The following is a 23142-nucleotide window of genomic DNA, read 5'->3' as shown; positions in this document are numbered from 1 at the left end:
CTGCTGTCAACTAGTCATTGTCCTCTACTCAGTTTGTCCTTCACTTAAAACAAAATGATTGACAACGCACACAGCTCTCTCTATGCAGCTCTTTCCTTAAAATGCCACACTAGGCTTTTGCTGGGAGGAAAGGAGGGATATGAATGAATGAATGCAAGGGCAACCCAAAATATGAAATACAACAGTGGGCATTGTGATGCATACAGCATGATTTTAATGTAGTATTTCAATAGAGAATTATTTTATTAAGAAAGCAATTTCTTCCTCTTAAAGTTTTTCCCGAAGCATGTTTTCTAGAGGCATTTTTTATTGCAATGCTCAGTGGGAAATATTGGATGGAGATTATTGGTGCCAAAGTGCAATGAAAAGAGATGTCTTAGAGTGGAATTGTTGTGTTTGGAGGTACAGTTGTCAGTGGGGAGGTATAGAATGGGTGGCTTTGCACTACTGGAAGCACTTCTATTTGCACAAGGTAGGAAGCCTAATTTTCGCTGATCCCTCCTCTCCAATGCACCCCTGCACCCCTCAAAGCCTCCTGAGGGTTGGAAGACCTTATGGAACAGTAGGGGTATGGCACAGAGACCTGCAGTTGGTAGGGAATGGATTGGTGAAAATGGGGTGCCTTGCCTTGCACTTGCACAACCACTTTCACTAATTTAAAGCCACTATTGGAAACAACGCTATCTCTAATATGGTTAGTTAATTCATTATGTCTAATTCTCCCCCTTCCTGTTCTTACGGGAATTAATGGTATGGTGCCTCTATCTCATCTCTTATTCTTTGAATGAGTGACCATATTCTCTCTTGCTTTCTTCTATTGCTTAATGTGGAGGAATTCTTGGAGATGTGGTGGTGTCTTGCTTCAGTGCATGACACTGTATTTGAGTATCTGTAAACCTATTCCTTCACATGATATCCTCTGATGCTAATTATTTCTATTCAACTTCTTAAAGATGTGGCTTCCTGGGATGATACAGTTATAAATGTAATGAGCTACATCTTAAGCTAAAAACAAGTATAGTCATTCTTGGGAACTCTTACTTGTTGCTTTGCTGAGTATGTTTTGCTCAACAAACTAACGTTCTTTATTTTTGATTTCAGGTAACATCATGAAGAGTGATGTTGTTGGATGAAACTAATTTATGGATGACCTCAGTATTTATAAGTAATGTTGGTTTGTTTGCCTTTAGATACCTATCCATACTTAGTAGTTAGTTCAAAAAGCCTTTGTAAACAGAGGACGAGGCAACTGTACTACTTGTACAGACCTAACCTTTTTTGGAGGATAAGCCAAGCTATTCCTCTGCACACAAGCAAACCATATTATAAATGGACCGGAGGCAAAACGCTCTGGTATAACAAGCACCTCTATTGTCATGATTTCTTGCATTACAGAGTTTCTAAACTTAGTACTTCTAAGGAATTGACAACTACAAACAGTCGCATGTCACGATTTAAGAATACTTTAGAATCTGTCTCAAAAGCTGTGACTGGAACTCACAGTGAACTGGTTTCACGGATAGCTCGGCTAAAGCCGTATTCTGATATATTGAACAAATCATCTGGAAATAATGGACAGGAAAATAGCTTTCATATGAATCCCGAAAATGTCAGACAAACCTCAAACAACAGGAGTCAGGAAGGGTATGATGACAGCATAGATGACAAGAATTTTGTGTCTGCAGGTAGAGACCTGGATCCCAATAGTGCTAATCGAGGTTCTTTGAAAGATCTTGCGGGTATCAAAAATAGCCTTTTTCATGTTAGCTACTTTGCTACAAATTTTGGAGAAACTTACAACTTTCTAGCTAATCACATTAACTGGTACTTTAGCACTGGTAGTATGGATCAAGAGAAAAAAGGGAATGCTTTCTCACCTAAGCCACAGAATCAGGGGGGAGAAGCACTTGATTCACCGGAAGACGACATATTAAGTAAAGAAGACAGAATGAATGCAATATCTGCTTTAATACCTGCAGCACAGTCTCCAGACTCTGAAAAGGCCAATGCCACTCCCCCAGCTTCAAGCAAAAAGGGTATCGCAAGTTTTCTTTCTTACCCAAGTAACAGTGTGCAGGCCTTTGTGGATGGTTACATTGGAGGCCTGGTGCCCAAGTTACGATCTGATACAAAATTTTCCTTGCAAGAAAAGAGCAAAGTACAAGAAAGTGAGGATACATTGAAAGATGGTGGGGAGACTAAACGCCGTGAAGAGAAAGAAAAGAGACTATCTCTTCAAAGAGAAAAGGCAAGTCTCTCTCTCTCTAACCATCACTTTTTAAAGCTATTTTGTTAGGTGACAGATAAAGTACAGTGAATAAAGTTCCATACAGTAGAAGAAAATTGCAACACACTTGCCCCAGTGACTTTAATAGGCAGGGCTGCAACCATTGGTTTTACAGTCTCCAGGGTATAGACTATTTAACTTAGTATAGACTTAGTAACAGCTGTCATGAAAATACTTACATGGTAAAATAAATGTAGAGATGCTTAAATCTTTTTTTGTATGATATTGGAATACCATTAAAGAAGAACTGATCAGTTGCAGGATCTGGTTTGCTGTTTAAAGAAGGCTAGTCTAGAACATTTTCATAAATCAGTCTACAAAAGTTTTCTGCCCATGCATCATTAACAAAAGTCAGGTAAGGAACATCAACAGCCTTGAGGCTGGGAGATGACCCGTTAACATAGAACATAAAAACAGCCCTGTCTGTTCACCTGGAGAGATCTGTAGTTGCCACAGATGAAGCTGCTGTTCAGAAGGCTGCCTGCTGCTTGTTGACCTCACGGGACTGTTGCAAGGATTGCCAGAATTAGTTGAATATTAATGCCAATAAGGTGTTTTTGAGTGCTGTAAAAAGCTATATAAAGATTGATTTTATGTAGATTCTATGTTGGGAAAAGAGCTGTGTGTTCTACCCTCATATTTTTCTACTCTTTCAGACCTCCCCACAAATCTCCAATTAGGTTTCTGTTTATTATCCTATCTCTCCCTGTATATATATATATACCCCCCATCTCTCCTACTTATTTTTGGATATGAGGGGGAAAATTGTAACTCTTGTAAACGGCCCTGTTTGACAAAGCTGATTCTTAGATCAACTCAGGAAACAAAGTAAGTGGTTATGTACAGGTCTGGTTTAGAAAAATAAAACAATGAAAATCATTATTTTGCTTGATAATGCTTTTTAAAAATTAGTTTCAGAGGAGTTTTGTTACAGCAAAACTCCTGTGGTCCCTTGAAGATTAAGGCTGCAATCCAGTATGTGTCTGCTCAGAAGTAAGCTCCATTGGGTTTAATGGGACTTACTTCAGGTAAGTATGTATTGGATAGCAACCTAAGGCTGTAGTCCTGTACCCAATTAGCTACATTAAAGTCAATGGGACTTGTGACATTGTGGTACAAGCTAGCACTCACTTCATCAGATACAGGAAATTGATATGCATAATGCAATCCTATGTATGTCTACTTGGAAGTCATATTAAGTTCAAAGAATTCTCTCCCAGGTAAGTATATACAAGATTGCAGCTTAAGTGGGTGGGTATTTAACCTCTGATCATAGAGAAAAGGAGGCAACAAATGGTATATTTGTAGTTTTTAAATGTGTTTCATAAAATGGGTTCTGGCATAAAAGTGTGTGCTGTAGGATCCCTTAGATATTTGATGGTTTTTAAAATTAATAATTCTTTTCTTAGATCATTGCAAGGGTGAGTATAGATAACAGAACGCGGGCTTTAGCTCAAGCATTACGGAGATCCTCTAGCAGAAGAGTCTGTATCAGCAGGGTTGAAGAACTGACATACCATCTCTTGGAATTTCCAGAAAGTAGAGGAGTTGCTATTAAGGTACAAATCAATTCCATCACCTTACTAGGAATAGTGAATGGAATCATAAATGTGCAAGCTTATATACCACTTGATATTGAGCTATGAATCCATAAGAATCAGTGGCTTTTTATATCCAGTCTAGATGATGTAGGATTCCAGCTCCTATCAGGCCCAGCTAGCATAGCCACTTGTCAGAAATGATTGGAGTTGAAGTCCAGGGACACCTGAAGGGCCACAGGTTAGCCATCCCTGTGCTGACATTGCACCAGTACACTTCTTTAATGCAGGGACAGTAATGGTACATAATATTCAAAGAATATTATGATACACAAATCATTCAAAGGTTTTCTGGTTATTTTCATGGCGATTTCTGTCTGATAGTACAATCTGGAGTTGAGTATATTTAGTTATACATTTTTAGAAGTTTAACTCTTTCATTATGGCCCTGCAACTTGAAAAATAATGCATTACATTTTCAGTAACAGAAAGATTCTCATAGAATGATCCTGTGAATCCCACAGATTTTATTGGGATTTATTGTGTGAGAAAAGTTTCAGGAAAACATCAGTGCTTTAATTTAAAAATATCTGCTTTAGTAGTTTTCATTTTAGTGTAATAGTAGAAGTACTAGCTAAATTAACTCTCTATTTCCTCCATTTAATATCTTTATTTTGTTTCTAGGAAAAAACCATTCCATGCTTGTTGCAGCTAAGACAGGCAAATGATGAAGCTCTACAGGCTGCTGTCAGGAAGGCTTTGGCTGTAATTGGTTATACAGACCCTGTAAAAGGGTGGGGCATTCGAGTGCTCACTATTGATGGTGGGGGGACAAGGTAGGACTGCACAAATATTGCACCTATGTTCTCTACTGGAGTAAACTATTTTAAACATTTTATTAATCTGTTTATTTTCCTTTCAGGATAGTCCTGTGATCATGAAACACATTCTGCTAGTTTGAGTTGAAAGAGAAAAAGAATGCAACTCCCTTGGAGATTAAAAACAGAATTATGCAGGCTCCATTGTCTCTCTGAATTTGTAGATTTATGTTTATGCTGTTGGGCTCTAATAGCTCCTCTCCCTTTGAAGAGCGCTGGAGATTCTTTTAGAAAGCTCTGTCTCTGAGGGTTGGCTTATATGCAGCACCACTGTTTGACAATTCATGAACATGGCTACATGCTTGTGTGCTCTGCTTTAACAAAATTATTCCTGTTTTTGTAGAAACATGAGTGGTCCATTACATCTGAACTAGTAAATCATAGTGTATATTCACTAATAGGCAAAAAACCTTGCGGTTTAAGAATGTACCTATAGCCCACAGATATTTCTACCAAACTTTAAAAAGCAGGGAAATTTCACAGCTATAGTGAATGCACCAGGGGAGCAGGAGACCTGAACTCCTCTCTGAGATATTGGACTGCCCTACAAAGTTGTCAAAATGCAAACACAATTTGGGTTGGTCTTTCACAGTCCAATCCACTTGCTGTGTAGCTTGGAAGAATTTGGTAACATGTGCCTCTGAGCATATGGTGAGTGGTGGCAACACCTGCCATCTCCAAAGATGGAGAATTATATTTTTGTATCTTTGTTGGTGTTCTTACTTTGCTTCTTTCCTGTGTTACTAATGTTTCTACAGAGAATCTAAACTAGAAAATTTTATTTCCCTCATTAGTCATCCTAGAAATCTGTGTCAAATTTATTTTTATTAATTTCAAACCCTTTTTATTGGTCAATGTCATATGATGGTGAAGATAGCCTTTTGTGTTTCAAACTGGAGGTTATGGTCTATTTCTATTTTGGGTGCATTAACAGTTGGACCTGAAACTGCAGTTTAATGTAAAATCAGACTGATTACAATATACTGCTACTTTAGCAATGACTCTAGTTGTTGGAAACAAGAGGATGCATGTTTTCAGGCTGCTATGTTTAAACCACTTTATTTAAGGCAAGGTGTTCACGATCAATTAAAAACATAGAGCACACCTAGAATTTTGCTAGAATATATTTCACTTCCCACTGTTTTATTTTGTGCAAATTGAGACACTTCTGAGGTCCACTGGAGACTATTTTGCAGAGGTCAGTGCCATTATTCCACAATTACGTTTGGAGTTTTTTTAGTATAAATTTTGCAAAGTGTTGCTGTACTTCACATATTCATAGAAACAAAAGCAAAAGAAAATGATTTCCTATAGAAAACTTCACTAAAATTGCAAAGGAAATCAGACATATTTAAAGTGACCATCTGAACTATATCAACTGTCTTAATAATGTTGCTTCCTCCCTGCTAAAACAAGATCAGCACAGGACATATTTTCTTTCTATTATTTGGGCTGATTGCAGGTGTTGCCACCACTCACCATATGCTCCGAGGCACGTTACCAAATTCTTCCAAGCTACACAGCAAGTGGATTGGACTGTGAAAGACCAACCCAAATTGTGTTTGCATTTTGACAACTTTGTAGGGCAGTCCAATATCTCAGAGAGGAGTTCAGGTCTCCTGCTCCCCTGGTGCATTCACTATAGCTGTGAAATTTCCCTGCTTTTTAAAGTTTGGTAGAAATATCTGTGGGCTATAGGTACATTCTTAAACCGCAAGGTTTTTTGCCTATTAGTGAATTTCCCTGCTTTTTAATCCGGGTGGTAAGAAATGGGATCCTGTGCAAGTTTGCTGAGAATGGATTGATCATTTGCATGCTTATTGAGTTAAGTGGGATTTACACACACACACACCAGGCAGTCATGCTTAGGATAGGTGAAACTGACCACAGGTGAAGGGGAAGGGAGGAGGGAGGGGTGGAAAGGCAGAGGGGAGGACTGGGATGGGATCGGCAGGAGGGGGAGGGGAGAAGGACAGATGTGGTTGTTTGCATGTTTATTGAGTTCAGTGGGATTTACTCCCATGCAATCATGCTTAGGATAGGTAAAACTGACTGGGGGGGAGGGACGGAGGGCTGGAGTGGGCAGGGAAGGCGGAAGAAGGAAGAGGGGAGGAGAAAGGGAGAGGAAAGGGGAAGGAGGGAAAAGGCATGTCTGATCATTTGTATGATTATTGAGTTGAATCGGATATACTCCTATGCAATCATGATTAGGATAGGTAAAACTGACCAGGCTGGGCCTGCCAACCAAGGCATCTTCTGTATCTTTCACAGTTGGGCAGGGGGAAGGGACAATTCTACCTTGTGGTTTTTCCCATTACAATGTTGCACTTGGCTGACTTTCTCTTCTCCTAAAGATACAGGATCAGTCTCAGGCCCTGAACCTGGCAACCCTACCTCCCACCCAAATTTAAAACAACGCTGTCCCTGGCCACATCCACACCAGGCCTCTATTACACTTTGGACAATCGTTATTTATTTATCTATTTATTTAGTGTATTTATATACCGCCCCATAGCCAAAGCTCTCTTTGCAGTTTACAATAACTAAAAACATTAAAAACAAATATACAAATTTAAAAACACATCTTTTAAAAACAATTTAAAAGAATTTATCATGGCTTCTCTCAAAGCCATGTCTCAAAGCCAATCATGGCTTCTCTCAAAGAATCCTGGGAAGTGTAGTTAGTGTTGGGTGCTGAGAGTTGCTAGGAGACGCCCTGTTCCTCTCACAGACCTTCAATCAAGAGTGGCTGACTGTTAACCATTCTCTCAGGGGAATAGGAGTCTCAGCACCCTTCACAAACTACACTTCCCAGGATTCTTTGAGGGAAGCCATGACTGTCTCAAGTGAAATCAAGTCTGGTGTGGGTGTGGCCCTCTTATTAACCAAGTCCAGCAGCTGTGAGGCTTTTAGAACACTGACAGTTGGTCCTTACTGAGCATGGCCCGCGTTATAATAGGCTTCCAGCCAAATTTTCTTAAATTAATTAAAAATCAGCCAGGCATTTTTTAAACTTTTAAACTGCAGCAGATGAAGGTCAGAGTATGGGGCAAGGTCAGTATTAGGATTACAGGTACTCTGTGAACATGGCTGATTTTTAATGAATTTCAACAGATTATACAAGTGCAATAAATAAATAAATAAATAAATTATGAGAACTCTCAGAGAAAAAAGTCCAAAAGGGCTCTGAGGTTTTTCTCTCTCCTTTTAGACTTTGAACTCTCTGTTCTCTCTGACTGTTTTGTGTATCGCCATGAAAATTGAGAGGCTGTTAAGCAAGCGTTTCTGAGTTCAGAACTATAAGTTTTGTAAGGTTTTGTTTTGAAATGAGCTTATGGGAATCCTCAGAATGGCATGGGGGATATTTTCCATTTAACATTGCGGAATGTGAAAAATCCCCGCTGACTGTAGTATACAGCCACTCTCGTGGCTGTATAATAAAGAAATAATTGAAAAGGTTTTGTGCTGGTTTGCAATCCTGGTTTGGAGGGCTCATGCACACATAGTATGAGAATTTGGATATAATGGCAAATGCAGCTTTCTGCAAACTTTCTCTTATCCACTTTTTTCACTGTCCAACTTTCACATCCATACATAGAGATTGGGAATACCATGGTCTGAATGATCCTGACTTTAGTCTTCAGTGATGTATCTTTGCATTTGAGGACCTTTTCTAGTTCTCTCATAGCTGCCCTCCCCAGTCCTAGCCTTCTTCTGATTTCTTGACTATTGTCTCCATTTTGGTTAATGACTGTGCCAAGGAATTGATAATCCTTGACAAGTTCAGTGTCCTCATTGTCAACTGTAAAGTTACATAAATCTTCTGTAGTTGTTACTTTAGTCTTCTTGATGTTCAGCTGTAGTCCTGCTTTTGTGCTTTCCTCTTTAACCATCAGCATTCATTTCAAATCATTACTGGTTTCTGCTAGTAATGTAGTATTGTCTGCATATCTTAAATTACTGATATTTCTCCCTCCAATTTTCACACCTCCTTCATCTTTGTCCAATCCCTCTTTTGGTATAAGTTCTGTATATAGATTAAACAAAGAGGGTGATAAAATACAGCTGTCTCACACTCTTTCTGATGGGGAGCCAATCGGTTTCTCCATATTCTGTCCTTACAGTAGCCTCTTGTCCAGAGTATAGGTTGCACATCAAGACAATCAGATGCTGTGGCACCCCCATTTCTTTTAAAGCATTCCATAGTTTTTCATGATCAACACAATCAAAGGCTTTGCTGTAATCTATAAAGCACAGGGTGATTTCCTTCTGAAATTCCTTGGTCTGTTCCATTATTCAATGTATGCTTGTGATATGATCTTTGGTACCTCTTCCTTTTCTAAATCCAGCTTGGACATCTGGCATTTCTCACTCTATATATGGTAAGAGCCTTTGTTGTAGAATCTTGAACATTACTTTACGTACATAGAATATTAAGGCAATAGTTCGATAGCAACTGCATTCCCTGGGATCCCCTTTCTTTGGAATTGGGATATATATTGAACGCTTCCACTCTGTGTGTCATGCCGCCTTTGGAGGAGTCCTCAGAAGGGGAAGAGGAGGACTACTCGGGAGCAACTCCTGAGGATTTTGCTCCAGCTCCCCCTCAGCTGGAGAGTGTCCAGGGCACAGCTGAAGCCCTTCAACCAGATTCAGGCAGTGAACAAAAGACTCCCCTCCCACCTGCAGAGCGAAGACGACAAGAGAGTCATGCAGCAGCGTCGCCGGTCTGGCTGTTTAAGACAAGCATGCTTTCAGAAGCCAGAGGGCTGATTACCTACACCTGTCTTAGGGAGTGGGATTTAAAAGACAGCTCCTGGCTTCAGCATGTTGCTGACTACAATGTCAGGCATGACCTCTGTGTTCCTCATATCTTCCAGAACCCAGATTCTCGGACTGACCTCTTGGAAAACTGGACTAGGAATCCCCCATTGACTTCACTTCTTGGATGCTGACTTGGCACATGAACTCGGAACGAACCCTCTGACCTTATCTTGCCTCCCCCCTGGTTATATCGCTAGCCTGGCAGATTTATAACCCAAGCTACCAGCTAAAGACTTTACAACCCTGACAATTACTAAAGAATTTATAGCCCAGCCTACATCCCGCCGACACTGACATCTCCCTGTAAAAGCTGACACTTTGGGCCATTGTTTAGTTTTCCGTATTGGTTGACAAATCATTGTCATAATTCAGACAGATTCAGTCTCAGTAGCTTGTAGCATCTCTATTGGTATGCCATCTGTTCCCGGTGACTGGTATCTTCCAAGTATTTTAAGAGCAGTTTTCACCTCACATTCTAAAATTTCTGGTTCTTCATCATACGGTTCCTCCATGAATGACTTTCATCCTTGCACCTCTTTTATATAGTTCTTCAGTGTATTGCTTCCATCTTCCTATTATTTCATCTTGGTCGGTCAGTGTGTTCCCCTGTTGATTATTCAACATCCCCAGTCTTGGCTTAAGTTTCCTTTTAATTTCTCTAATCTTTTGGAATAGGGCTCTTATTCTACCTTTTTTGTTGTCCTCTTTTATATTTGTATAATAACAATTGTAATAGATCTTTGTCCCTACGTACTAGTCACTGTATTGTTGCATTTAGTGTTCTAACCGTGTTTCTATCTCCTTTTGCTTTTGCATTTCTTCTCTCTTTAACCATTTTAAGAGTTTCTTCAGTCATCTCATTGAGGTCTTTCTAACTAGAGGTATTGTCTTTTTGCATTCTTTCCTGATAATGTCTCTGACTTCATAGAATCATAGAATAGCAGAGTTGGAAGGGACCTATAAGGCCATCAAGTCCAATCCCCTGCTCAATGCCGGAATCCAAATGAAGGCATTCCTGACAGATGACTGTCCACCTGCATCTTGAATGCCTCCAGTGTCGGAGAGCCCACTACCTCTCTAGGTAATTGATTCTATTGTCGTATGGCTCTAACTTCAATCCATAGTACTTCTGGTTCTCTATCAACTAAGTTCAAAGCCTCAAATCTGTTCCTTATTTGATTTTTATATTCTTCTGGGATGTTATTTAAATTGTATTTTGGCATTATGATTGCTTTGTTGTTCTTCAGCTTTACTCTGATCTTCGATATGACCAGTTCATGATCTGTACCACAGTCTGCTCCTGGTCTTGTTTTTGCAGAAAGTATGGAACTTCTCCATCTTCTGCTACCGATTATATAATCAATTTGATTCCTATATTGACCATTTGGTGATGCCCACGTGTGCAGTCTTCTTTTCAGTTGCTCAAAAAATGTGTTTGCAAGAGACAAATTATTGGCTTCACAGAATTCAACAAGTCTCTCTCCTGCTTCATTTCCATCTCCTAAGCCCCAGTTCCCCACAATTTCTAGTTCTTCTCTGTTCCCAACTTTTGCATTCCAGTCCCCCATGATTATCAGAACATCTTGTTTTGGTTTGTGATCAATTTCTTCCTGTACGTCCGCGTAAAATCTCTCTAATTCCTCTTCTTCTGTGTTTGCTGTTGGAGCATAGACTTGGATGATGGTTACGTCAAGAGGTTTCCCATTTAATCTCTTTGATATCACTTGCTTAGACCTTGCGTTATAGCTCCTAATTGCTTTTTGCTGCATCACTTCTCACTATTAAAGCAACCCAGTTTCTTCTTAATTTCTCATTTCCTGCATAAAATATTTTGTAGTTGCCTGATTGAAAATGTCCCATAGCTATCCATTTTAATTCACTCACACGAAGTATTGTGATGTTGATGCGTTCCATTTCTTGCTTGACAATTTCTAACTTTCCCTTGTTCATGCTTCTCACATTCCATGTTCCTGTTGTGTGTGTTGTACAATTCTGGATTCTCCTTTAATTGGTTGGAATTTATTAAAAATCAGTCATGTTCACAGAGTACCTGTAGTCCTGTTACTGACCTTGCCTTGTAGTCTGACCTTCATCTTCTGCAATTTAAAAGTTAAAAAAATGCTTGGCTGATTTTTAGTTAATTTAAGAAATTTAACATTGGAGTCAATGATAAGCGTGGGCATTCCCAGTAAGAACCAACCGTCAGTGTTCGAAAAGCCAGTCTCACAGCTGCTTGGCTTGTCTAATCAGGGAGGCACATCCATGCCAGCTATTTATTTTGCTTTAAACTGTCCAGACTCACAACTGCTTGACTTGGCGAATCAGGAGGCCACACCCATGCCAGCCATTTATTCTGCTTTAAACAGTCATGATTGTCCCCAAAGAATTCTGGGAAGTGTAGTTTGTGAAGGGTGCTGAGTTGTTAGACTCCTGTTTCCCTGACAGAACTCCAGTAGCCAGAGTGGTTTAACAGTCAGCCCTTCTTCTGGGGATCGTAGCTCTGTGAGGGGCATAGGGTGTCTCCTGGCAACTATCAGCACCCTTCACAAACTACATTTCCCAGGATTGTTTGGGGGATGCCATGACTGTCTAAAGTGGAATAAAGGTCTGGTGTGGGTGTGGCCAGTGACAGCTTTGGTTTAAATTTGGGTGGGAAACTACATGTGTCTGCTGTAGAATAAAAAGGTTGGGGAAATCCTGAAAAACAGTAATGTTCACAATGTTTTCTTTTTTTGAAAGGAAAGAGGGTTTTTCTCTGCCCAGTGCCTGCCCACCCAATCTCTTCCCCTCCACTTTCCTCCATTTCCCTCCCCCAGGTCAGTTTCACCTATCCTAAGCAAGGGAGTAAATCCCACTGAACTCAATAAGCATGCAAATGATCAATCCTCACCTTATGCTCAGAGGCACATGTTACCAATTTTTTCCAAGCTGCATAGGAAGTGGGTTTGACTGTGGAAGGGCAGTTCAATATCTCAGAGAGGAGATCAGGTCTCCTGGTGCACTCAGTATAGCTGTCTAATTTCCTTGCTTTTTAAAGTTTGATAAAAATATGTGCTGGCTATAGGTACATTCGTAAACCGCAAGGGTTTTTTTTGCCTGTTAGTGAATTTTTCTGCTTTTTAATCCAGGAGGTAAGATACAGGATTCTATGCACATTTGCTGAGAATGGATTGATCATTTGCATGCTCACTGAGTGCAATGGGATTTATTCCCTTGCAATCATGCAAGGTTTTTTTGCCTGTTAGTGAATAAAAAGCTTGGGCCCTCATTCTTAGTTGCATACATCTTGTAGTGTACAGCAGGAGTGGAATAGTCCTTTTTCTCTCCCACTCTCACAGCCTGATGGAATGGCTACTGTAAATAACCATTGCAGGATGAGCCTGATACGGCTGGCCACTGGAGAGGCCTTGCATATATGCTTTTATTATGTTGATCACCTTGCTCATCTATTGGTTAATGGTCTTTTTTATGCTTAGGTAGAACATGGGTTTTTCAGTTCTAAAGTGAAAATTGAAGAATCATGCAGTGAACACAATGGCTATTGGCACCTCTAATTTACCTAATGTTTCTGGAATGGGCAAGACTCTATTTGTGCTTTTGAAATATGGTAATCCAGAGCCATATCTTGAAACATGCAGGAATAATGCATGTGAAAGTGGTAAATGAAATAAAAAGAAAACTTATATGGTCATATGATTTCCTATGGGGAAAAACTTATGGCGTATATCCAGTTGATATTTCTCTCATTTTCATTGGTAATAGAAATGATTCAGAGCAAGCATTTTTGTTTGACATTTTGTCACATTTAATGGGCCATTCTAACTGATACTAGAATTAAAAGCTATCTTTGGTTTAAAGGGATGATAGCTAGGAGTATGTTGAAATGAATATTGTCCTTGGTAATCTGTTATTTGTGTCTTTCCCCTGTAAAATGCAGTTCTTTGTCATTTCTCTTAGTGCAGTGCTCATTGCCAGTTGATATTTTGGACTAATCTCACCAACTGTAAACTAACATAAATGTGACACTAACCAATTAATTGCTCATAAAGTATAGAGCTGCCTGAAAACATTAATTACATGTAATCATTACCATTCTGTCTTGTTTTGAATCAGTGAGCTGTGAAAGTATGTGGTAATGTATTCTTGTTTCTGATCTCCTTAGCAACTGCTTTCTCGCTTGATATCTTCTCAGTATTGGGGCTCCGTTTAGCACATTCTCTCCAAATGCCATGATTTCAGTTTTTGCCTCAGTAGTTTCTGTTTTTAACTGTGACGTTGCTCACTTGCATGACATAGTTGTGTTTTATGTTACAGGGGTTTGGTGGCGCTTCAGACTCTTCGTGAACTAAGCCCTAGGCTTAGCAAAAAGGTTTTTCTTTACCAAAGGGGGTCAACTTGTTACGCCAATGATAAAAATTTTAACAACTAAATTTCTCCCAAAAATTTTATATGGTGCAGAATTATGGGGATTGGCAGCAGGAACTAAATTGGAGTCAGTTCAGAACGCTTTTATGAGGTTGGTGCTAGGTCTTCCCCCGGGGACTCCGTCAGCACATCTTAGAGCTGAGCTGGGATTACCCTCAGTCACGGCACGAATTGATCTAACTTACTTACGATATTGGATCCGAATCTTGAACAGCGAAGATTCAACCTTGGTTAAGAAATGTTGGTATGATCAAATGCTGCGGGAAGGGTGGGCCATGGAATGCCAGTCACTATTCTCCAAATATGATCTTTCCCCAGCTAAATTATTGGAACTAAGCAAAGCAGCACTTACCAACTGGGTTTATGATTATGATGCTGCTCAGGACCGTGCGTCCATAGTGTTGGCCCCGTTCTCAACCTGGTTCCCATATATTAAACTGAATCATATGGCAGCAAAGTACCTAGAAGTACTTGATAGAGCACCAATCAGAAAAGCTATTACTGCATTACGGTACCAAGTAATTCCCACAGCCTATCTTGATGGCCGTTATCGTGGCATACCAGTGACTCAGCGTCTCTGTATCTACGGCTGCGATGCAATTGAGGAGATCGTGCACTACTTACTCCATTGTCCACTCTACGACGATCCCAGGAGGAAATTTTTATCTCCGTTTTTAGATATTTTAGTACATAGTTCAGATAGTGAGAAGGTAATCGACCTTTTAATGGATAATTTTGATTCAGTGACCCGCGCAGTCGCCAATTTTGCATTGGCTGCACAAAAACTGAGAGATGCCTTTGTGAAACGAATCATATCTTGAAAAGACCTTCCTTATTTTTACATTTGTTTAGCTGTCTAAACCAACTAGAGGTTTTGTGTATATATGTATGTATATGTATGTTTGGTTGCACATGGCCTATGGCTAAGCTTGCAATAAAGTATTCTATTCTATTCACTTGCATGACATAGTTGTGTTTTATGTTACAGGGGTTTGGTGGCGCTTCAGACTCTTCGTAAACTAGAAGAGCTCACTGGAAAGCCAATTCATCATCTTTTTGACTACATTTGTGGAGTCAGCACAGGTAAATACTCCTGCAAATATTGTAATGCTTGTGATGGGAAGAATTAGGGTTCTGCACAGCCACCCTCACCAGACCTGCATCCCCAATCCAGGAGTCTGGGAACAGGCTGACCTGCCCCATCCTGACCTAGGAACCACCCATCCCGGGTCTGAAACAATCTAGGGGATGGGGCTAATGTTTAATCTTAATCTTTCTAGACGGATGGTTGGGAGGGGGAATGTGGTGATGCTGTGTCTCTTTCCTCCTGTCCCAACTGAGAACAGGGGCTTCATCCTGCAGAGTGCAGGATGCTCTTTCACAAATGCCTTCACATAGGGAAAGCGCTTGCAAAGTAGCACCCTGCAGGATTGAATCCCAACTCCCCCTCCACAAAAACAATTTATGCCAGACCTCATGGTCTGTTCCTATGGCAACTGCTATGGCTTATCTTTGCCACCATGGCTTCGCATTTGCTCCTCTCCAGCCAGGGCCTGGCTCCTCTGGTATTGGTGTTCTGCAGCCCAGCTGTGGCTGGTGATAATAGGCTTGGATAATTACTGTGGCAACAAAGCCTTGGGAATGGGCCACAAGGGAGCCTGGAGAGTAGGGAGAGGAAGTCTGTAGGGTGCTCCTTCACAAGTGCCTTCACTCAGGGGTCGGACCTGTGAAGGAGCATTCTCACCCAGCAGGATTCAGTTCTCCTTTCAATAACTACTGAGCAGAGGATTTAATCGTGGGGTGCTGCTTCAGGGCGGGGCATTGGGCAGAAAGGAAAGGTTGGGCAAGATAGCTATGTGCGACAGAGCACCTGACCTTGCCCTGCCTTTATCCAAAGGCATCCACTCCCCCTTCTACCTTGGACAGTGCAGCTGGCAGGTAGGTTCCTCCTCACCTATGCTTTTTCACTGCTTCTCCTTCTTTCTGCCTGACACCCCACCCCTTGACATCCCAGATCACTCTGGGCTCCCCAACCCATGACAATCCAGGTCTGTCTTCATCTGACTTGAGTGAAGCCTGAATCCCCTCAAATTAGCCTGGTTCGCCTTTGACCATATCCAGTGCACTGTCCTCTTTCTGGGTGCAAGGGCAGAAGATCTGTCTATGGATCTTTGCTTCTGTGTGTGAACAGTAGTCTGTGTGGCAACACATCTTCCACACACCTTCACCAGTTTGAGCAGAATTTTTGTTAAAGCTTGTGATGGTGCATGTTTGTTCTTGGCTTGATGCTCATAGTTTGTCTGGAGATAAACAAACCACAAGCCTGGGACTGAATGTCACAAGCAGCCAAGGTTTCTGGTTTGTTGCTCCTGGCACGGACAGGAGTGAGAGAGGAGTGAAGCAGGGACTTTTGAGCAGTATGCACCATCACAGTGCTTGTTTGTGAAACCATAAGATGTTAGCTATGGTTTCATGTGATGTGCAAACCAGGTCGTTATCTTCTTGCACACTAGGTGGTGCTATAAATGAATGCTTAATGTTGCATGCATTTCTCAGTTTCTGGGCCCTTTAAATTATTTGCCCTACCATTGGTCCATCTTGCTCAGTATTGTCTGTACTGACTGGAAGCAGCACTGTAAGGTTTTTGGACAAGGATTTTCCCCCCAGTCCTGCTTGGTGATGCTAGGGATTGAACCTGGGACCTTCTTCATGTAAAGCAGATTTTCTATCACTGACCTACGGCCCTTCCCCATTTTACTTTGGGAAATGTAAAGCATTTTGCATTGACACTGAAATAATAATTTTACTCCTGAAACCAAAATTACTCTGATGTTAAAAAAAAGATGATGATGCAGAGTACGAAGTTTATGATCTGTTTAAGCAATAATACTATAAAAGACCCATTAGGTAGTGTTTGTTTTAAAATGCCACATTTAACATTTATAAATGTTTGGTTGCAGGTTCCATATTGGCATTTATGTTGGGGCTATTCCATATGCCTCTGGATGAGTGTGAAGAACTTTATCGTAAACTAGGAACTGATGTGTTTAAGCAAAATTTTTTTGTTGGGACAGTTAAAATGGGCTGGAGCCATGCATTTTATGACAGTGAATTCTGGGAGAAGATTCTTATGTAAGTTACATTTATCAAACATTTGTTTAAAATCCTCACCAGTTTTGCTTCCTTTAATGTGTATCAAAATATAAATAAACACAATACTCTTTCCACCATCATAAAAATTCATATCACAGTAGCTACTTAGTGCAATGCCACAAAATATTATATTCCTGATGTTGCAAGTAAACAAGGTGACCCTGTCTTTAGAGTCAGTGGTGGGTGACATTATTGCAATTTTTTCAAATAGTTTTTTTGTGTTCATGCTGTCCAGTGTCTTTTGATGTGATTTTGTTTCTGAGGAATAAACTGAGTTTATATACCCAACTGCTTCATATCTCTTTGTTGCGATTCATTATTGTCACTAAAAATGTTGAGAATCGCCAACTGAGGAATTTTGTCAGTAAGCTAAAAATGCTAAAACTGATAATGTGGTGATTGGTGCTTTCTGCAAAAGGAAACAAAAATGCAGAGAGTCTGGATCTAACCCAGTACGTTAGTTGAAGCTGAGTCCCATAGATTTCTGTGGGAAGTAAAACATGACTAACTTGTCCAGTTGACTTCAGTAGAACCTAAATTCAACTAACTTGGTCTGGATCCAGTCCAGTAGAATTGTCTTCCCTGCCTAAATACTTAGACCATTAATACACTATTGGTTTATTTTTTTAACAATTATTTTACTAATAACAATGGGTGACATCCAACAATGAAATCCCATTTATGGAACAGACATCTGTTCATGCAGTGGAACTTCCCCTTCCTCTCCTCCCCCTTTGCACCCCCAAACCTGCTCCAGAAGGTATGGGAACCCTCTAGACCAGATTTTGGGTAGGATGGGGCTGCAAAGAGGAGGAGAGGAAGGGGAAATTCTGTTATGCACGTGGAAATTTCACTCGCACAGTGTTGAATATTGCCCGAGTGAATGTGCAGTGCCTTAAGTTAGAATAGAATGCAAAGAACCATTCCATTACTTCTGTGAGTGAAAGGACTTTAAATTTAATTTTCTCAAAGGACATGCTCGTGTTACATAGAAAGCTGTTTTTTGTCAAAAGAATGCAAAAAGGAATAACAGCTGAAGGTCAGGGCAGCAGTATTTCTTTAGAAATACAAAGAACAAGGGCAGGCATAGCATATTCAAAATTGTAATTTGTAATTGTACCATTTTCTTAGAGATAAAATGGGATCAGAAGTTATGATTGAAACAGCAAGAAATCCCAGATGTCCTAAGGTAAGTGTACCTTAATCTAATGCAAGCTTATAAAATAGCATAAACATGTATTTCTCTTCTCCTTTTCAGTTCTAAAAACTCTGTTCTCAGTGCTCAGTTCCTGCTTTGCAGTAGCCTAGTACCTCCGTTCTTCCTACAGCCAAGTTTCAAAAATTGTTATTTCCTGTGGAACTACAGTACCCTACAGAAACAAACACATAATTTTTCAATTAGTTCTGCATTACTGTTTAACATGAACAGGATGGAAACGCTTTCGCTCCTGGCCTACAGAAAATATTTGTAAACCCATCTGCAGGTGTCATTAGGATACATTAAGTGAACCATTGGTTGAAATATCCAGGGATTTGGGTTTCAGTGTTGTCATTATGTTGATGACACTGATGAGTAGACCCAGGGTTAAAAGTGGATGATGCATTGTTGAACTTCATAATCCAACTGCCATTTCACAATTTAGACGTAATTCATGTACTTCTGTTTTTCTTCTAAAAAACCAGTTACCTATTACCAGCAGTATGTAGGAAAGCAGCATTTACACGTGTCAGTAGGTGCAGAATGTAAGTCCCTAGGCACGTTGATGCCATCAATGATCATTTGGAATTTAAAAAGTACAACTTGTTCCTAAATCTGACCATTTGCAAATCAGACCCATGGAGGGAAGAGTATACTTTGCCACCTAAGTGACTAAACACCTTGATCTGGCCCTTGAAAAAGCCAATGGGAACATAATTCTTATCCACACGGGAGCATACTTTCGTACTAAAGACACTACCATTGTGATAGATTTTACCATCGTGATAGTTTTGGAAGGTCCACACTTGGTAGCTTCAGATCCACTGTTTTCCATTCATGCTAGTAGGCATTCCTCTGTGAAGGATCAGTGTCGCTGTTTCCTTGCGGCTCTGCCCTCTAATTTTACATGTTTACTCCCTCCAGTTCAAGGCTGAAGCCGGGAGGGTGCGTTGGTATGAAACTGACAACCTCCCTCCATTGTCCCAGCCTAGAGGGAGGGGGGGTGAGATTGAGTGAAAAGGCAAAGAAGGGTGCAGCTGTGGCAGCTTTTGCGGGTGGCAGAGAGAGGGGGAGCAGGCGATGGGGCATTAAAAGAAAGCCCGCCCACTAAAAAAAATGGAAGCAAAGTGCCTACAAGGAGGGGCACTGCATAGCTGAGACGGTTTTTCCATTCCTTTTGTCATTATAATTGGATTGGGTTAATATGGATTTAAAGGGGAAAACTGCATTATAGCTTCTTTGCCTGCAACGTCATGTGAACTACAAGGGAATGCGAATAGCACCAGACACACACTAAATCGCCATGTGGACAAGCCCTCTGTTCATTGCAGTTTGTGTCTTCTAAGCAAGCAGGTCCCAGTGGGAAGAGAATAGCAGGAAGAGAGCTAAAGAAAAGAGATTCCCTGGCCTCTCTTTCTTTAACCCTAAATACCTAAGATTGGGCAAAAGGATTTCCACCCCACCCTTTTTTGCCATAAACCAATCATATCTTACGGGTTCGCAAGAGGCAGGTTTATAAAAAAACAGGAAGAGCTGGGCAAAGCAGGATTGTTCTGCACCTGATCTGAGCAATGTAATTTCTTCCTAGTACCCATTTCATCAGGTCTGCATTACAATAACACATCTAAGTAATACTCATTCTTGAGTTTCACAACTTATAAGAATACTTACAATAATTTTTTAAAATAAAAACAATATAATTTACATTTGAAACAGAACACTCAAAGTGGTTCAAGAAGATAAACATTTTTAAATGTTCTGAGTAAATGAAAATGTTTTTGCCTGGTATCAGAAAGACGTGCAGTTCAGTATCAGATTAGCCTTGCTGGGTGTGTTTGCTGAGAGGGTGCTTTATTTGGTTGCTAACTTCCTGAAGGTAGAGATATCCAGAGAAGGGTCTCAGAAGATGGCTTTCACCTTTGGGCAAGTAGGAGTAGACTGTACTTTTACAATATCTGGCTTCACAGCCTTTTAAAGTTTAAAAACCAGCACTTCAAATTGTGCTCAGGAATGAAATTATTAAAAGAACCAGCTACAGCCCATATCTGCAATTGAACACCCATATTTTAGATCCGTTGCACTTTCTGAGAAGACCTCAAAGGCAGCCCTACATACAATATATTGCAGTAGCATAATGCAGTGTTTTTCAGCTTTGGGTCTCCAGATGTTTATAGACTACAACCAGCATCATCCCCAATGGGAGCCAGTGGTCAGAAATATGGGGCTTGTAATCCAACAGCATCTGGAGACCCAAGGTTAAAGAAGGCTAGCCTAATGGATGCTACGAGAGCCTAGATAACAGTGATGAGGACTCCTTTATCTCGGTGAAAAAAACAGCTTTTGTTGATGTAAGATGCTTCATGTTAAACATTATCACTGATCATAAATAAAACCAGATGTCAATATTTTAATTTCAAGCCATGGAGCTGATCCATTAGGGCAGTGGTGGGGAAGCTGTGGCCCTGCAGTCAATGTTGCTAGATTACAACTCCCATTCATCCCTGTTGGTTGGACTGATAGGAGTCCCAACAACTACTAGAGGGTGAGAGGTTCCCCACCCCTGCTTTAAAGAGTGCAGCTCTTTCAGAATGGTTTGACCACCACCTCTCAGGTCAAATAAATCACCCTCCTTTTCTTTAATTGAACCTGACTTTTTTGGTTTCATCTAGTATATTACTGGCCAGTCAGTGAATTAACATAAGGAGCAGAATGAGGTGGTAGAGTGGATTGTACCACTTCAGACTTGGGTAGGTAGTGCACATAGTAAACCCTCTCCATTTTTTTTAAATACTATAATGGGGTGGAGTCTATCCTTGTTTATTTCCTGTGGTGCCAAAATTTCCTGATTTTAGGGAAGAATTCCATTCTTGTTTCCTGCATCTGTAATTCTGAGGTGCAGATTTATTCTACAATCCTGACCTAACCATTCAGTTCATGCATAAACCATGTATTGATAGTGTTTTAAAGGGGGATTTTAGGAGGGTAGAAAGACCAGGACTCTGCTCTAAATAAGAGTTTAAACACTTCTGAAGTAAAATTGCTCTGCTTGACATGACAGACAAATCACATTCATCACAATGCCTAGTTCTTTCTCTGGACTTCACTGCCAGATATAGTAGATTCTTGTGCAGTCATTCACTAGTTAGTATTAGACTAGATGTGGGTGAATAAACTCTGTCCACCAGCCAGAGATCCTAGTGATGGGTCCTATCAATCCTGATTTGGGGAAAATGCCTGTCCTGGGTAGGGGTCACATTTCCATCTCTGTTGGTATAACTACTATAATATGTTTCATGTCATACTGCCCTTGAAGACAGTCTGGAAGTTTCAGCTGGTCCTGAATGTGGTTGTATATGTATGTACGGACTCCCTTCGATTCGATCCCAACTTATGACGACCCTATCAGTAGAGTTTTCATGGTAAGCAGTATTCGGAGGGGTTTACCATTGCCTTCCTCTGAGGCTGAGAGACAGTAACTGGCCCAAGGTCACCCAGTGAGCTTCATGGCTGTGTGGGGATTCCAACCCTGGTCTCCCAGGTCATATGTATAACATCTATTCTTTTTTAACTTCACTTGCTCGCTAGTTACTTCCAGGCTGGATTCAAGGCACTGTTTTAATCTGAAAAGCCCTAAATTGCTCAAGGCCAGTAGCTGCTCCCATATATATGCATATTCCCATATCCTATCCTAACATGGACCAGTAAATTGAGATATGTGGTAGAAATGCTTCTTTGGGTATTGTTGCTGGTCTAAGGCAGCATTAGCCTTTACTAGGAAAATAAATGTTTTCCCCCAGTGGTGACACACATATTGTAGAATTCCTTCCCTAGCTACTCCATTGTATATTTGTAGAAGATTAGTAAAGAGGTTCTTTTGGGAGGGAGGTTGGACCAAGCCTTCCCAGAATTGGGTTTTGAGGCAATATCAGTTGGTCTTAGTATGTTGTGTTGATTACTGTTATATTGTGCCATTGATCACCGTAGCTCTTTGCATAGTATAAGAGGTCAGTCCCCTGCCCCAGGGAGTTTATCTATAATTCATCACAGAGAAAGAAAACAAAGGATGGGCAGGAGAATGGAGATGGGGATAAATAAAAGAAGAATATGTGATTATTTCAGTGACATGTACTTAGGCTTAGCTACAGTAAGTTATGGGATATGATGGAATTGCTCATTTCATTAATTACTGAAAACTATGGGCTTGTATTAGCACCATACATATCTGTACACATCTGTGCATTGCTGTTGTCATATTCAAGTAATATAAATTATGAGTGAGATTTTATTTCAGCTTTGTATCTGAGAATTTCTTAATTTTTGAAGTTATTTTTTTATAGAATGATATTACTTTGTAGCTAGACAGAAACAGTATGACTATAACATAAATGCAGAGCTTAAGTGTTTGGGTCACGATTTCTCAAGCAAAGGCAAGTCTGAAATGGGATACAAATAGAAATATACACCCACTGACTTGCTAAGGGTAACAATTTAAAAGATGGTATTTGTGTGCATCACTATAGGAATACCTTGAACTTTTCTGATGCTTATTGTTATGTACTCACTCCCAACATCTATTTCCTAACTATTTCAGTTGTGTCTTGAGATAAAATCAACTTTGCACAGGAACAAAACACTGACCATTCATACCATCATCTAAGGTTTTTTTATATAAGGAAGGGTATGCTGACAGAAGTCTTCTTTAGAGAAAAATTCTGTTGTAGAAAGGAATTAAGGAATTTTGGTACCGAGAGCACATTTGGCTTGCCTGTGATGAGGGAAGCTGGTTTAGTCATGGTTATTTCTCCACCCTGTTTTCTGATTATGAGGTGAGGCAATACC

General features: G+C 40.3%; 1 protein-coding gene across 2 annotated transcripts in view; it reads left to right on the top strand.

Annotated features, from left to right (window-relative positions):
* PNPLA8 (patatin like phospholipase domain containing 8) overlaps nucleotides 1-23142 on the top strand; it is a 47728-nt gene that overhangs the window by 1284 nt on the left and 23302 nt on the right. For both annotated transcript variants that reach the window (XM_061639963.1, XM_061639964.1), the window contains exons 2-7: nucleotides 1102-2248; nucleotides 3697-3846; nucleotides 4510-4661; nucleotides 14941-15035; nucleotides 16913-17084; nucleotides 18237-18294. In XM_061639963.1, the coding sequence (XP_061495947.1) occupies nucleotides 1169-2248; nucleotides 3697-3846; nucleotides 4510-4661; nucleotides 14941-15035; nucleotides 16913-17084; nucleotides 18237-18294 (1707 nt within the window). In that variant the 5' untranslated portion in view covers nucleotides 1102-1168. The remainder of the gene's footprint in view (nucleotides 1-1101; nucleotides 2249-3696; nucleotides 3847-4509; nucleotides 4662-14940; nucleotides 15036-16912; nucleotides 17085-18236; nucleotides 18295-23142) is intronic.

This window comes from Rhineura floridana, chromosome 8 (genome assembly GCF_030035675.1).
Source record: "Rhineura floridana isolate rRhiFlo1 chromosome 8, rRhiFlo1.hap2, whole genome shotgun sequence".
Lineage (NCBI taxonomy): Eukaryota > Metazoa > Chordata > Lepidosauria > Squamata > Rhineuridae > Rhineura > Rhineura floridana.
This window is presented reverse-complemented; position numbering and strand designations above follow the sequence as displayed.